The 17,105-nt window shown below is 36.8% G+C and overlaps 1 protein-coding gene across 1 annotated transcript; it reads left to right on the top strand.

Annotated features, from left to right (window-relative positions):
• The first annotated feature begins 692 nt into the window (after positions 1–692).
• On the top strand, positions 693–15,395 carry LOC131940189 (solute carrier organic anion transporter family member 2A1). Its single transcript, XM_059298815.1, has 13 exons — positions 693–744; positions 2,906–3,196; positions 3,995–4,133; positions 5,967–6,305; positions 6,425–6,511; positions 7,646–7,808; positions 8,406–8,524; positions 8,793–8,957; positions 9,390–9,573; positions 10,934–11,057; positions 11,817–11,971; positions 13,593–13,657; positions 14,948–15,395. Exons 1-13 carry the CDS (start codon positions 727–729, stop codon positions 15,331–15,333), a joined length of 2,235 nt encoding a protein of 744 aa, XP_059154798.1. The 5' UTR covers positions 693–726; the 3' UTR covers positions 15,334–15,395.
• The last annotated feature ends 1,710 nt before the right edge of the window (positions 15,396–17,105 follow it).

Here is a 17,105-nt window from a genome sequence, read left to right on the forward strand (position 1 = left end):
TATCACTTGCGGGATTTTTCTTGTGTATAAACCCTTACCATCATGTTGTGCTTACTGGTATTTTTTGGATTTTTTAACGGAAGCTTGATATATTTATTCACTAATTGTTATTATTGATAATTATTCTTTTATCATTCCCATTCAGGCCCAAGACACATGGGGCAGATGAATAATAGTGTATATGATACAAAGAAGCTCGGCATATAAAGGGATATTGTGGTCAGCACAATGCCCAGCCGCAAACGCAAACACAGATACACAAAACGCACTGACGCAAAACACACACACACACCAGCAGGCAGGCACGCACACACACGCACACACAAACACATACACACACACGGAAAAACACACACGCAAATACACAGACACACACACATACACACACGCACACACACATACACACTGGCGCACACACTAGATGTGTCACATTTTCCTTCATGCATGCGTATCCTTGATATCCTTCCCGAGATAAAATAATCAATTTTTTTTTGTACCAGTCTTGCCTAACTTTAGTACATTTAGGTGAACCTTATCATTAGAATAACTAGGTCGAGCAGTCGACAGTTGAAGTTCCATATCAAATAGTATTAGTTACGCTTACATAACGCAATTATCTTGGAAGCGATAACCTACGTTTTGCAGAACAATATCAGAATATTTGTTTTAATAAGTACGTTCATTTTCAAGTTGTTTTCGTATTAAACGTTCGTGGTTCTAGAATCCATGTTTAAAGTTATAAAAGTAAGTTCACTTTTCATTAACTCATGAAATCTTAGGGGGTAGGCTCCAAAAAAACCAACTACTTAATTAAAACCTTTAATTGATTCATTTGTGTATATCTAAGTTAGGGTACTTGAAGGAACATATTTCCGTGCATCAGGGACTCTTTTCAAAATATGGTTGCCATGGCAACGGCGGCCATCTTGAAAGAAACATCCTTTTCTGGAGTTCTAAAATTTCATAAACTAACATAAAAATCTGCTATATAACCATTGATCCTTCTTGTACCAACGCTAATAGAGTCAGCTAGCTAGTTTTTGTAACAGAAATCACTCTAGAAATATATTTTTTTTTAATTTTCAAAATTTAGTGTGACGCAATTCAAATGAAAATAACGCTAAATTCAATGGAATTTCACCACAAAATTTTTTGAAAATTTGAAAACAAATATCTCTAGCTGTTTTTTGGTTACAAAAACTAGCCAGCAGACTCTATTTATGTTAGTACAATAAGGATCAATGATTATATGGGCGGTTTATATGCTACTTTAGAACATTTTAAAACTCCACAAAAGGTAGTTTATTCCAAGATGGCCGCCGATTCCATGGCAACTATATTTTCAGAAGAGTCCCTGGTACATCCAAATAGTTTCTGTTAAGTACTCTAACTTATACATACACAAATAAATGAAAGAGGCTTATAAATTAAAAAGTTTTTTTACCCGTTTTTTTCGAGAGCCTATCCCCTTAATTTGGGATTACACTACCTCAGTGTCAGCGTGTGCGACTCCTGGTTTGATTTTGACATTAAATGTAGTTGCCCACCGTGTTAGTAGTGTAGGGCGCTCTTTAAAACAAATGTATGCGCCATACAGCTTATGTGGGAGCACGGTGCTCTTAATCACCCTACCGAAGGGGCTCGGCATGGGGAATACTAGTCACCAAACGCAATCTGACAGGGGTGCCGCATCTTAGATATTTTTTATCGCATAAACCTCCCTATAAGAAATTTATTTTTATTTTAAACTCAAATGTTTTAAGGGTTGTAATACAAAATGTATAAACGCACAGAAATCAGACATATACATATATATATATATACATATATATATATATATATATATATATATATATATATATATATATATATATATATATATATATATATACATATATATATATATATATATATATATATATATATATATATATATATATATATATATATATATATATATTCTATATAATAGTTTTATTCTGTCACTCTGTCATTATATCACTCTATCTGTTGGGAACGCTATAGAGAAAACACAAGCAAAATAAAATCTTTCACAGTTAATCGAAAAACGAAACGTGACGTCACATGGTACATGTAGTGGGATTCATTCTAAAGCTGGAACATTACAAACAGTAATAGGACGTCATTGATTCTAGAGTAAAAATAGCATTTAAAAAGCCATTGCTCCCCCCCCCCCTCTCTTTATTTAAAAAACAATTGCAATGACGACGTCGGCAAGCAAAAAAATTGATTGTAGGACTTATCATCAGTTTTGTTTTAGAGCTAAGTATTGTGATATGGCTCTATCCAACTCAGAATTGATCCGGATTTTTGTTTGTAAGGATCTCAAAAATATAGTAAAAAAAGGCTTTGTATTTTGCACCATTTGGCCATCAAAAGCAGCGTTATGTTATCCCATTCGACTACTTTATAGTGAGTTAAGGACCCGTTAAATTGGCTAATTAAATGAGTGCTATCGGCGTCTATTCTGCATTGATTGGAATTAAGTGGGCCTTACAACTCAACTATTTAAAGAAGAGTTATGTGTCTCCTATTCGACTTCTTAAGAGAGTGTTTTGGGCTCTTAGTTACGTCCATGTATGCGCAATAATAGATTTTAACAACTTTGACACCAGGGGTGAACTGGCCAGCCGGTCTACCGGGAAAGTATTTTGTTAGGTCCCATGTAAAACAATGCCTATAAGGGATTTGATGTTTTTTTTTTTAACTAACTTGTCACGTGAATCTCCATCAAGCTGAGCATGATAACAAAACTTTGATGGGGAGAAAATGAGCAATACAAATTTAAATAAGGGGTTGGGGAAAGGGGGAGGCTTTAAACATTTTCTGGACCTCTTGGACATAGTCAGTTCACACCTGATTGAAATAACTTTCGACTGCACAGGAAAAACAAGAAAAAATGATGGATGGAACATATAAGATCACAGAACGAAACGGGCACCAGGATTCCAAACCAGGAAATGAAAAACGCCAGACAGGAGAAGCCGAAGACCAGGATAGACAAGAGGAAGTACCAGCTGGAGGAGACACAGGCCTAGCCGTGGACACGAGGTGTGGGGTGTGGACATTCAAGCCGGACATCTTGCAGCCGTGTGCCAACATCTGGAGTTTCACCCTGACATACAGCTTGGCCGCACTGTTGACCTCGACCTTGACCTCATACATCAACTCACAGGTGGGTTTTTAAGACATATTTCAGGTGGGTTTTCTCATTTCAAAATATAGGTGGGTTTTCTTATGTAAAAAAAGGTGGGTTTTCTTAGGTCAAAATACATATTGGTTTTGTTCAGTCAACATCTGGGTGGTTTAAATTACGTAATTTCATGTTTCATTTAAACCAAAGTGGATATTTTCATTGCTGTAGCGGTTGGAATTTTTAAGGGTTGAATATTAAATTAAAGGTCAATTTTGCTAAATATTCCATGAAAGCATATAATCGTTCCTTCCTCCAAGATAATTTTTAAAAATGTTGTATATTATACAGAACAGTGGAATTTAAAAAAAATTTTTTTTGGAAAAGGCGTTATTATGCAAATCGGCTTTTTGATTGCTAATGTGGTCAGGATAGTGTTTTATGCCTTAATTTGTTTGCCCCGTACATGCAGCTGTCGGACTCCTGTAAAACTAATATCTAAAGGATGGTGTGAAAATCATTACCAGCCGACAATCTCATACGCCAGTCAGCTATCCCCCATTTCCCGTATTAACCTGCATGGATGAATTCATCCATCTACATTAGCTAATGTCATGATAAAAAGGCATCGAGAACTTGGTGCTTATATATATATATATATATATATATATATATATATATATATATATATATATATATATATATATATATATATATGTGTGTGTGTGTGTGTGTGTGCGTGTGTTCTACTTTCATACAAGTTCATGCTAAATACAATATAGATAAAAATTACCAAAGTAGAGTCTGTTACATCTATGAAATATTTCCGACTCCGCATAGGTGACGACACTAGAGAGACAATTTGGCCTGAACTCCAAACAGACAGGTTTGATCCTGGCAGCCAATGATGTGGGGTTTCTCATCTGTGTGCTGTTCGTTAGCTACTCGGCTCCGAAATTACACCTACCGAGGTCACTAGGTCAGTTACATCGACACATTTTCTATTTAGATAAATTATATCTCCCTGTCGGACGTTTTTGTGTGAAATGTATTTATCTGTATTTCTTTTGGGTAAATGTTCGTGTCTGCACAAATGCGACGTAGATGTCCAAAACAAAAAAAGTAGGCACGGAGAGAGTGTATGTGAGAGTGGCCTCCCCTTGAAAGTGGTGTGCTAGCATGAAAACTAGTGTGTGAACGATGCAGTGTGTGAAGCAATGTGGTGTAGTGTCAACATTGTTCTTACTCGTCCGTTTTCTTATTGTCATGTTTCTTGTTGGTGGTGAAAATTACCAGTAAATTACACAGATTCTCTTTATGGATTGTGTTAATTTACAATAGTTACACCTGGCTCCAACAAGCCCAAAATACCTAAGACGCCCGGTGTAACTCAAATATGCAACGTTTTAGTTGTCACATATCTATAGGTGAGAAAGAAAGTATACGAATGCTTATAAGCAGTGGCGTAGCGAGGTCGGGTGTCACCCGGCACGGCACTTAATGGTGTCACCCCCCCCCCCCCCCCACACACACCCCCAGAGGCGTAGCGACTCTTCCCGGGGACAAACTTTCAATTTTCGATTTGCACCCCCGTCAAACTTTCGATTTCCATACCCCCTCCCTCCCTCAAACTTTCGGTCTGCACCCCCCCCCCCCCTCAAATAATTATCTCTATATTTTTTTTACTATTTTTTGCCTTGGTGTCACCCCCCTAAATGGTGTCACCCGGTGCGGTCCACACCCCCCGCGCCCCCTCGCTACGCCTCTGCTTATAAGTCAATAAAAATAGGGTTATTTTGTATATATTTTATTATTTTATGAATGCACATCACTGCTACTGGAGTATGGCGCAATTAAAGATGTCCTCTGTTCAGTGCTATTTATTATTTGATTCGAATCTAGCCCATCTGTGTGGTGACAGAATCGTGGTTGGTCAACCTGCTTTGCGTTTTCTTTGGTAGTTCCTCATTAATCGCTACCTGGTAACATAGGTTTGCGGTTTATTTAAGGTATGGCGACTTTCTAACGGGTTCGGTGAAAAATTATCAGAGGGATAACTGACCTCAAACAAAATATCTCAATAACGAGTGATCTTAAGATAAAATATAGCGGGACAAAAATATCAAGACAAAATATCTCAGGATAATGTATCTCAAAAAAAAAAAGATCTCAAGAAAAAAGATCTCAGGAAACTTGATATCAAGACAAAGTATCTCAGTACACATCACATAAAGATAAAATATCTTACGACAACTGATCTCATGGACAAGTCAAGAAGGTTAAGTTAAATATATGAACATCCTCAATGAATGTAACGTAAAATTTTATCATAACTATTTACATTTTTTTAAGTGTTACGCTGCTTAGTGCGAGGTTTTAGTCACTTGACTCGGTCAAATATCATTTCATTAAGTTTACTACCATGTAGAGAGGTTACAACCTTAAGAACCCATAAGGCTATTTCACATTCAGACGACTAGATGGCATTCATAGATAAGACGAACTCAATAAGTCTTTCTCCTATTCTTTATTCTTGTATCTACATACATATCTCTAGAATCTATCTCCCAACTCGAGTCATACCAGTCAGCATACGTCCTTTCACACCGACAATCAAGATTAGACTAACTCACACACAAACTCATAGCAACCACGTTTCTACACAAAATACGTCACCACCTTTCAATCGGAGTCATCATTCGAATATTTTCAATACACTCTTCGCACCAACATGCACTCAGTGCTATTATCTATCTGAAAAATACATCATAACATTAAGCACAAAATTATTTTTTACTTATAACATGTCCAGGTGTAGCGACGATCACATTTGGCGTATCAGGCCTGGTCTGCTCCCTACCTCACTTCATCTTTGGCACGCGCACGGACACTGGTCAGCTACAGACCAACGTGACCTCTTCCAGAACTCTCTACGGTGCCATGTGTGACGGTCAGAACCAGACCTTCAACAAATGTGGGTCAGCAGAGGACAAGAAAAGTCACCTGACGTCAGAGAACACGGCCATTATCTCTCTCGTCATCATCTTCCTGGGTATGATGATACAGGGCTTCGGGAAAGCCCCGAGAACAGCCTTCACAGTGACGTATATTGATGACAACACCAAGAAAACCAACACTGGAATGTTAATAGGTACATTGTAATTATCTTCTAACTATACAAATACATGTGGACCTATCAATCATTAAGCGCAAAGTTATTTTTAAATGTTTAATATTCTATGTTTAAAAATTCTAATTCTTAAACCCTAGGGGTTATCACTAGTTTTGGGATGTTTGGACCGGCGTTGGCGTTTCTGCTAGGAGGCTTTTTCACCCGGATGTACGTCACACTACAAGGTAGGACCGATGGTTGTTGTCATGTTAATTACACATCGATATCCTTGAAACTTTCGTAGTTATCTAGTTAACTGCTAGTTAAAGTTGTGTGCATCCGTGGTACTTGATGTTACACCTTTAGATATTACAGTATATCAAGATTGACGCTTTTATCAAGGTAGGCTACACGTATTTATATCATATCATATTTCAGAATAAAAAATGTTTACTTTTCAAACCTGACGGGCCATTTGCTAGTAAAGTAGAGATCACATGCTTTTGTGACCTCAGCATATAAAGGGATAGTGTGGTCAGTCGTTGCTTTCCTAAACTTGGGTTGGGTACCCATCATGGCTGTATGGACTTAGAGACTTTAAACTGAATACGGTGTTCGAACTCGAGACTTTCAGATTAGCTGTCTATCGCTCTATGGCAAGGCCACGCTGTCCCATATATTTTAATAGACCAACCTTTAAGACATGGCTTTACTATTAGCACGGTACATTCAAATATCCACAGTGGAAATAAAATAATAGGCCGCTTAATACAAAATACTTTCATACTTTTACAGAAGTAAAACTATAACACAGGGGTAGCGGCCTAGCTCGACTGCTAACCCGAAAGTTTTGAGTTCGAATCTGGGTTCAAATAAGTAGAACTACCTGAGTCCTTACTGATCTGTTGGGTACCTAACTCAATGTAGGAAAACATAGTTTTGTCCACATCATCCTCTTGTATTCCGCTGTTATTAAAACAGATGAACCCTAAAACTAATACGCCCCATATGTCTTGGGCTGCAACGGGAAAAGATGATGAAACTGGAAACAAAATGATTTAGTAATGCTGAATATAAAGTACTTTCAGTCCAAGAATTAACATAATATGAAGTTGAGTCTTATATTCTTATTTAGGTTTCATTCCAAATAGTCAGTCACATATCTTATACACCTTGTCACTCTCACACTTCAATCAGTGAGCGAAACATTTTTTTAATTTTTTTTTTTTTTTTTGCAACAAGCTTTAAATTAGGAATCACTAAAAAGCACAACATAAAAAAAAAAATAAAAAAAAAATTTTAAAATAAAGGTAACCTTATGTTGAATGAAGAGCCGAGTATGGTTTTTACTGCACAACCTCTAAACGAAAACTCCCCAGATACCAAGCTGACCCCATCACATCCCAACTGGATCGGTGCCTGGTGGCTGGGTTATGTAGTGTTTGGTTGTCTGGCCCTGGCTGTGTCGGTTCCACTCTTCTGTTTCCCGAGGAAACTTCAACAAAAGGCTTCTAAAAAACAGATCAGCCAGAACCTCGACAAGTAAAGATTGAACATAATTTTTCATAGCTCTATTTGTTGAAAACAAAACCACTGCCTGTGCTACACCATATATCTGGGATATTTTGTCTCAGATATCTCGTCATAAATATTTTGTTTCATACATCTTGCTTTGAAGCTTTCTATTTTGTCTGAAAAGAAATTGTGTGAGATATTATGTTTCGCCAATGCTGTAATTCGTCTTCTTCGTTTTTATTTTTAGTGTTGGTAGGGATAGAGCCTTATCTGAATTCGATATTTTGTTTAAAATCAAGAACAAACTAAAAGGCAGCAGTTGTTTGATTTTGGAGTTGTCTCTCCAGCTAACGAGCCTCATCTGCCCGACGGTTCGAACTCGAGACTTTTCGGTTTAGCAACCATTAGCTTTACCGACTCGAGCACGCGGACCGATGTCAGTGCTGTTGATTCTGTTATAAATTACCAGAAAAATGTGTGTCTAAAATAGTGTATGTAATATATTCATTTGGTATATTTTGACACAGGGAGGTTTTATCAGATATTTCAATAGACAGAGGCTGTCTCGAGTTAAATGCTAAATTAAATCACAACATTCTGATCACGTGATCTATTTGTGTCCAGCAACAGACCCGATGACCACACAGAGACAGAATCTCCCACATACGGAAATGCCAATCCTCCTGACGACGCCAGCTCGAGAGTTAATCTCCGCATCAACTACATCCTTACTTTCATTAAAGGTCAATTAGAACTATCATTTTATTTTCACTGCTGTTGCTTGTTTTATGTTATGAGTATATTATTAAAGTAGCTTATTAAAGAAACAAACTTTTTTTTATTTTATTTAATAAAAAATGTATAATAACATTACAATTTAATAATAAGATTATAAAATTATTACAATATTTTTTAAGTTAAATAAAAAAATAAGAATTCAAGAAAAATGAAAACTCTACCAAAATATTATTTCATATAATTATTTTTTAATAACTATCTTTTTTTTTAAAGATTTTTTGGCAGCGGTCGTTCGACTTTTGACTAATCCCGTTTATATCTCCATGGTGATCTCAATTTGCTGCGTATTGTTTGGTGTCAGCGGTGGTGATTCCTACATACCCAAATATCTTGAAGCAATGTTTAACCTACCCACATACAAGGCTAACTACGTCATGGGTAGGCAATGCAAACTAATACTTGATCTAGTAACTGTTCTCATAACTAGTGAAAAGTTATTTTCCAATAATAGTAATATTACCTGGCGCCAACATAATGGAATTTGCTTTGTTAAAGTTATTTGTTTCTTGCCTTATTCCGTCTTGCGTGTATAGTAGATGTTAAGAAAACGTACGAAATAGCTGCAATGTAGGCATACCCGCGTTATGTTTTAGATTTAATTTTGTAAAAAATAATGTTTAAGTTGATGAGTGATGTTGGTTTGGGTTACTGACATAAGTTTAACGTGGGACTGTAAAAATCAATCCCCTTAGTTTTATAGCATAAATATTTAAATCATTTTGTTGATAAAATAAAATTAAAATAAAAACGTTAATAAAACGTGTTCTATTGTCTAGAAAACTAATGGAGAATTGAAAATATTTTTTCTAGCTGTTAAAGCCCTGTTTGCATCAATATGTGGAATATTTATTGGAGGGTACCTGACCAAGCGTATCAAAATGACGATCATAACGGCCTTACAGTTTTCCATCATCGTCAATTCATTGTCCTTGTTGGCGTGCGTCTTGGCGTTTTTCTTTCAATGTCCGCAACCTGAGGTCCATAACTGGCCGAGGTAATTCAGCTGTCTAGTTTATTGGTTTTTTTGTGTGTTTTTTTCAAGAAGATTCACACCATGCAATGATAACTCAGTAATATAGTTTGAGATAGGTCATAACTGGCTGAGGTAGTTAAAAAGTTTAGTTTTTACTTTCTCGTATATACGAAGTATAGAGAAAGTCTTGTAATCGTGCAAAAAAATATCGATATTTTGCGAATCTCGACGTTTTAGGGCTCCATGAGTCGGAAAAACATAATTTTGCAATCTTGTCTGTATGTCTGTGTGTATGTGTGTCTGTGTGTGTATATGTGTGTGTGTAAACACGATAACTTGAGTACCGTTACAGCATGGTTGATGAAATTTCATACATAAGTATTATATCAAAATCGTAGATCCGTATCAACTTTTGAGCGATTTCCGATAACCGAAAGTGCTACTTTTTCTACTTTGAATTTTTTCAAAAGCCTATAACTTGAGTACTATTTCAGATACATAAATCAAATTTCAAACGTAAGTATAAGTTCTAATTTTCTACCTTTTGTCAAATTTTGAGTAATTTCCGTCGACCGGAAGTAGTGATTTACGTTATTTCCAATTTCTCAAAAACCGCATGTGAATTTATAAAGTACTTATAATATCCAGCACTATTATGCACATTTTATTTGGCGTTCGCTTGGTGTGCAATTCTTTATTTAGCGAGATTCTATTCTATCATAAAAAGTTTAAGTAATTAAAAAGGGATAAAAAATATTGTCTATGTCCCGAGTTGCCATCCCCCGCAGTTTTATATTAGAATATTCGAGAAAGTTTAGGGGAGATCACGCCCGGTTTATTTTTTAAATGATTCACAACTGGCAAAGATAATTTAATAGTCTAGTTTTTTTTTGTTGAGATTATTATGTCCAGCAATTTTCACAGTCATTTAACAGTCTAGTTTTTAATAACAATGGTCCACAAATGTTAAAGGACAGTTTTGCCTTTTTCAATTAAAACTGATCTGCATGTAGTTTTTACAGTTGCCTGGGGTAAGATATCATTGACTGACACGTAAAACAAACTGTAGCCAATTTATGATAGACATCAAGATTTATACAACTAAAACACATTATAAAATATTTTGACAAATACAAATATAGCATAATATTGTTTCATAAATTTCATTTTCCCATATTTACTTTCCATATTATATATATATATATATATATATATATATATATATATATATATATATATATATATATATATATATATATATATATATATATATATATATATATATATGTATATATATATATATATATATATATATATATATATATATATATATATATATATATATATATATATTTATTTATATATTTATATATACACTTAGCACCAACACGACGTGCAACACAGGTTGCCAGTGTACTGACAACAGCTACTTCGCCATCTGTGGTCAAGACGGCAAGACCTACTACTCACCATGTACAGCCGGCTGCTCAAACAGCATTAGCGGGGTGAGGAATGTCGTTTATTACTTGAAAGCTGTAAAGCACAATACTATTTATACATTAATTACATTTTCAATTGTTATCCCATGCTCTAAAATACACCTGAAACGCAATGCACCAATGCTGAATGTAACCTACCTGACTTTGTGAGCCAGGTTCGAATTGTACGTACCTCAAAGAGCTCAACACTCTGAGGGCACCTCTATGAAAGCGCATGGTTCCCAACAGAGGCGTAACGCCGGGGGGTGGGGGAGGGTGCGGACCGCATCGGGTGACACCATTTAGGGGGGTGACACCAAGAAAAAAAATAGAAAAATATATAGAGAAAAACTTGAGGGGGGGGGTGCGAATCGAAAGTTTGAGGCTAGGTGCAAATCGAAATTTAAGGGGGGGGGGGTGCAAATCGAAAATCTGAAAGTTTGTTCCCGCGAAGGGTCGCTACGCCTCTGGGGGTGACACCATTAAGTGCCGCACCGGGTGACACCCGACCTCGCTACGCCACTGGTTCCCAATATTAATGCTCCTAACTGGAAAGTCGGGTCACTTTAAGGACGCCTTACTCTAATGGTTGAAGTCTCAAAGGACACATCTCTCCACCGCTTCTAACTTGAAGAGTAAAGTAACTGACTCAATAGGCAACTGACATAGTAACGACGACTCGGAGATAAGAATCGGATAGCGTAGTTATGGAGAGTCATCAAAATCTGCAATAGTACATTACTGTAAGTTATGACAAAACAATGAATAATTTCTTGTTTTCTACAGGTGTATCAGAACTGCACTTGTATTCCAGGTGGTCAGGCGACCAGTGGCTCCTGCGACTATGGCTGCGACCATATTTACGCCTACGCCTTTTTCTTCACGTTAAGGTCTCTTGTTTCGACATTATCTGTTGTGCCGAAGCTTCTTGTAATGATAAGGTGAGTGGTGATTCCAATAGCAACGCCTGGGTTTACGTTTTTTTTGCTTCAGTTTACGAAAATTATCTTCAGTTTACATTATGGCATGGAAAATACTTCAAAACTTTTTTTTTATTTAAATAATTATGTACAACACACAATATCAGATAATGAGCTTTTAAATAAAATGCACATAAAATATGTGTTTTACTTAAGTATTTTATGTTTTTTTCATTGTCACGTTGCATAGTAAGAGGTTCGTAACGGAGTTACACGATTGTCACAGATAGAAAGATACTGTGAACTAAATAGAAGCTGATCTATATACAAAATTCACTACGTGGGGACCATGCGGGACACCACCACGTACGCAAGCCTAGCCTCTCCTATCCTCGCAAATCGCTACCACTCCCACCCCCACCAGTCTGGTGAGCTGTGGTTCACGCCGAATGTTTATAATCGTAATGCCGGGTCGAATTAGTGACGGATATTAGGGGCAGATAATTTAGTATTCAAACTATTTGAAACTAAGGGGATGTAACTATTTCTGCTTAATCTTTTCATTGTCTTCTGTAAACTGTCGTCAAAGACTGCTGCTTTCAAGGGGTGAGAGGGAGAAGGGTAGTGTTGAAGTCACAAATTATGAATTTCTAAAAAGCATGGTCGGCTCGTAATAAAAATAAGAATACATTTTACAAGCAAAATTACCCTAGTGGTAACTAATTATGTCTTAAGAAAAGCAATTAAATACGAATTACTTTTTGTTACAGGAGTAGGCTAGAATAGTCTAGAGCGTAGAGGAGAGGTGTGTGTGAGTTAAGTTAACCCCAGGGTGTTAAGGTATTGCTATCCCAAGGTCAAGTGTGGGTATAAAAGCTGGAGTGAACAATAGGGCTGGTAAGTAGGTCACCAACCAATTATATGGTTCATGCAGGTTTTATTGAGCCGTAGAACTGGTTGGTGACATACTTACCAGCCCTATTGTAAGGGGCTTTTTTTAGTTAGTAGCGGCTATTGACGAGGGCTGCAATGTGATGTGTAAAGACGTGAACAAATAAAGTAGTGAAAATTTTCTCGGATCGTTTTCTGCATTGAATAAAACCCAGACGTAGCACTCTTCTTTTTCAATTTTTAAATAATTGCTGAGAATTGTATGACACAGGAAGTTAGCTGTATTGATCCAGTCGATCAGAAAATCTATCATGTAACTCCTCCGTTATCTAACTTCTATAATTTTACCCTTGCTGGTTTTCAAGCTCCACCGTAATCTTTTCTTCAAATCATTAGTAAGAACAGTTTTAAGCTTATATTAAACTATTCTCCAAAAATGAGAAAAATAAATGTTTATTTTTTAAAATAATGTAGTGTACCCCTATAAAAGCGCTAGTCGCTTCTTAGATTTTCAGCAGGTCTGTGTTTTATGTGCATAATAATGTAGACACCTTTTCGTTTTTCATGTTTAAGAAAACTCAGTCCAGTACAAACGGTTGAAATTTTGTTTGACAGTGTGTACGGGGAAATTAGAAAGTAAAATGCACGACCCATCCATATAGTGAGAAAATTAAATAATTTTTTTCAAGAACTAACATCCCAACTGATTTTAAAAAAAAATAACTTTCCTCAAAAATTGATTTAAATCCAGGAGCGTTGACCCTCGTGACAAGGCCATGGCTTTGGGATTTGAAGCTTTCATGACGTCTTTATTTGGTAAGAGCTATTACGCTTTGTTTGACTTAACCCCTCTTGAATTTGAAGATGTAATCGACTATTCTTATAGGAAACCAAGTAATCGGAGGCGAGGAGACATTAACCATTAAGAAAAGCTATATGCGGTATATAACTGTTGTCATAGTTACCACTGTAAAAGTTTCACTTGTGCATAGAAGATTCTTTTATTTGTCTTTTTTTTTGTTTCTCTCCCTTAGTCTGTTTGTAATATCTATATATATAATTCTCTTCTGGGAGACGCTAGAAAACAAGCTGTAAACGCGCTCCCTACCATCCCCACCCCTACATGGTCTTAGTGAGCTGTGATTCACGCTATGTTTACCATCGTGGAGTCGGGTTTAGTGACGGCATTTAGGGGCAGATAATTTAGTTTGAAACGATTTTAAACGTTGGGGGAAGGGGGGGGGGGGGGGAGGAAGGGGGGGGGGGTATGGTCTTTAACGAGCTACTTATAGTGTTTTAAAGAAATATTTTCAGTGTCAGCGTTGGTACTGTCGAATTCACAAATTATGAATTACTGAAAAGTAGAAAAAACAACAACTAAATAGAGGCGTATGTTATGCCGCGGGCCGGCTCGTTCCCTTAAATAGTGTAAGAAAAATCGCAGTTGGGTAATTGTAAGAGTAAGGATTAACTTGCTTGCCATATCTAACTACCTTAATTACGTTGATTACGTGCAGATAAGGCTCGTTAGCTGGGGACAGCCAGTCTTCTAGGAGAGACAACTCCAAAATCAAACAACTGCTGTTTTGTCCTTTATTCTTGGTTGGACAAAGTCTAAGGAAGCAAATCCAAAAAGAAAAGCAGGCTGAAAGAGGAATCAATGGCCTCATTCGCGCGTAACCAGTTGACACGTATCCTCAATTGTGATGGAGACTTTTTTTTCGAATTTATCAACCATGAGCTTTTGCCGACTCGACCATGCTTCTATCAAAATTAAGGATTACGTGTCAACTAGTTATGCGCCATTGAGGCCATTGACTCCGATTTCAGCCTGCTTTTCTTTCTGGATTTGCTTCCATAGCCTTTGTCCAACCAAGAGCAAACTATAAGGCAGCAGTTGTTTGATTTTGGAGTTGCCTCTCCTAGAAGAGTGGCTGTCCCCAGCTAACGAGCCTCATCTGCATTAGGGTTCGAACTCGAGACTTTTCGGTTTAGCAACCATGAGCTTTACCGACTCGACCACGCTGACCCCTTATAGTGTTTATAATTAGGAAGTTACGCGTCGGTTGTGGTTGAATATATGGCTAATCTCCTCCAATCCCCCAGGCTGGCTTCTTGGTCCCGTCATCTTCGGCTACTTCATCGATGGCATCTGCGTCATCTGGGACGTCAAATGTTCCACCAGGGGGCGCTGTCTGCTGTACGACAACGAGGTCTTTAACAACAAGATGCACGGCTACATCACCGTCGCTATCACCCTGTCCGTCCTCTTCCAGTGTATCTCCTACGTCTTCGCCAGGAGGAACCCGCGTTTCCATGACAACTTCGGTCAGGATAACATCACTTCCGGTGACCTAAGTGTCAAGGTCAGCAATGACCAAACAACGGACGACGGGGGAATCCATTACACACAGACAACTCTAACACCCACACAAACAGAAAAACATGATGGAAACTGCTTAAAACAGCACGATTCTACTCATCACATTTAATAAAATTGGATCCCTATGCTAAAAAAAAAACCCACAAGGATAAAATATAATAGTTGAACAAAACTTACTAGTAGCAAATTGAGTTAATATAAAATTTAACAAAAAAAACATTTTCTATTCCAAAGATCATTACCTATGCAAACGAATATCCAATGAATTCAGAAATAAATATACTTAAATGTGATTGATAAATTGCATTTTATTACAAAATTATTTTGAAATTAACTATTCACTTACATGTAATGAGTTTTTTCCACACACACTCACTGCACCAACCACCCTCACACGTTTTTGCCCTTAGGGAGAGCTCCAACAACTCGCACCTCCCTTTGCCTTTGGAGGGGGAGCCTGAATCCTCCGCACCCACACAAACAGGAGGGGGGGGGGGGGGTCGGAGAGCCCTATCAATTAGCAACCTCCTCCGCACCACATTTGCCCTGAAGCACCGATAATAATTTTTTTTAAAGAGGACATTGAAAAGGTGGCAGATGATTTCTGTTTACTATTTTGGATGTTAAAATAAATTATTTTGCCAAATTTTTAAAAATATGTTTTCTATATTAAGTTAATTATTAAGTTTAGATTTTTTCTGGCTTCTCATTTATTTAATAAATGCATACCAATTAAAAATGATTTTAAAGTCTTTAGTGAATTTCTTGTGTTCTCAGCACATGGTTTAAATTGACAACAGAAAATATAATCTTTGTATTTACACGCTAATAGGCGACATTATACTAACAATATTTAGGGGCGCTTCTGTTGTGGTATGTGACAATCTTTAGACAGTGTCGTCTCTGTTGTGGTATGTGACAATGTTATGACATGGCCGTTGCTGATGTGGCCTGTGAAAACATTCTGATAGGGACGTCTCTGTTGTGTTATTATGATCTAATTCTCTGCCTTTTTTCAAATTGTGTGTAATTTCCGTTGACCAGAAATAGTACTTTACTCTATTTCCGATTTCTCAAAAACACACATACATTTGTAAAGTACTAAAATTCGGCGCTATTATACACACATTATTTGCTGCTCACTTCGTGCGCAATTCTTTTTTTTTCTACGAGATTCTATTCAATTTCAAAAAGTTTAATTGATTAAAAATTGATTAAAAATCATGTCCATATCCCTCGCAGTATTATATAAAAATACTCGAGAAAGTTTAGGGGAGATCACTCACGCTTTATTATAAAAAAAGATGGATGTTGCAAATGACAATTTTAATTTATTTTACTTTTTACAATCCTAAGGAGAGGAGAGTGGGGGTGGGGGGCGTTGGGGTAGGGCAACCTGGGAAATGGGGAGGGCGGTGGAGGGAACCCGGGAGACTGGGAGGGGAAACCGGGGGATGGGGAGATGGAAAAATTGGATGGTAACGCGTTATCTCGATCATGTCGCCGCCACGCCCAAAGTTCTAGCGCCCTTATTCAGCGTGGTGATTGGCTAGGTAGAGCTCACGTGATGTGAAGGCAGGTAGCAGCCCTGCGTGCCGTTCTTGTAGATATTTCTTCGTACAATTTAGGGAATAATTAATTTGGTCTAGTTATGGTAATTAATACATTTTTAGAACGATTGCAAATTCATTTGTTTAAAAAAAAATAAGTACGCATTTTAAATTAGATTTTATAAACATTATAATTTTCAAGAAATTATATATATATATATATATATATATATATATATATATATATATATATATATATATATATATATATATATATATATATATATATAGTCATAGTCGGCTAAATCTTACCACAAAGAGGTTTGTCAAA

Source organism: Physella acuta, unplaced genomic scaffold, assembly GCF_028476545.2.
Source record: "Physella acuta isolate Inbredline_101_S28 unplaced genomic scaffold, ASM2847654v3 ptg000311l, whole genome shotgun sequence".
NCBI classification, from domain to species: domain Eukaryota; kingdom Metazoa; phylum Mollusca; class Gastropoda; family Physidae; genus Physella; species Physella acuta.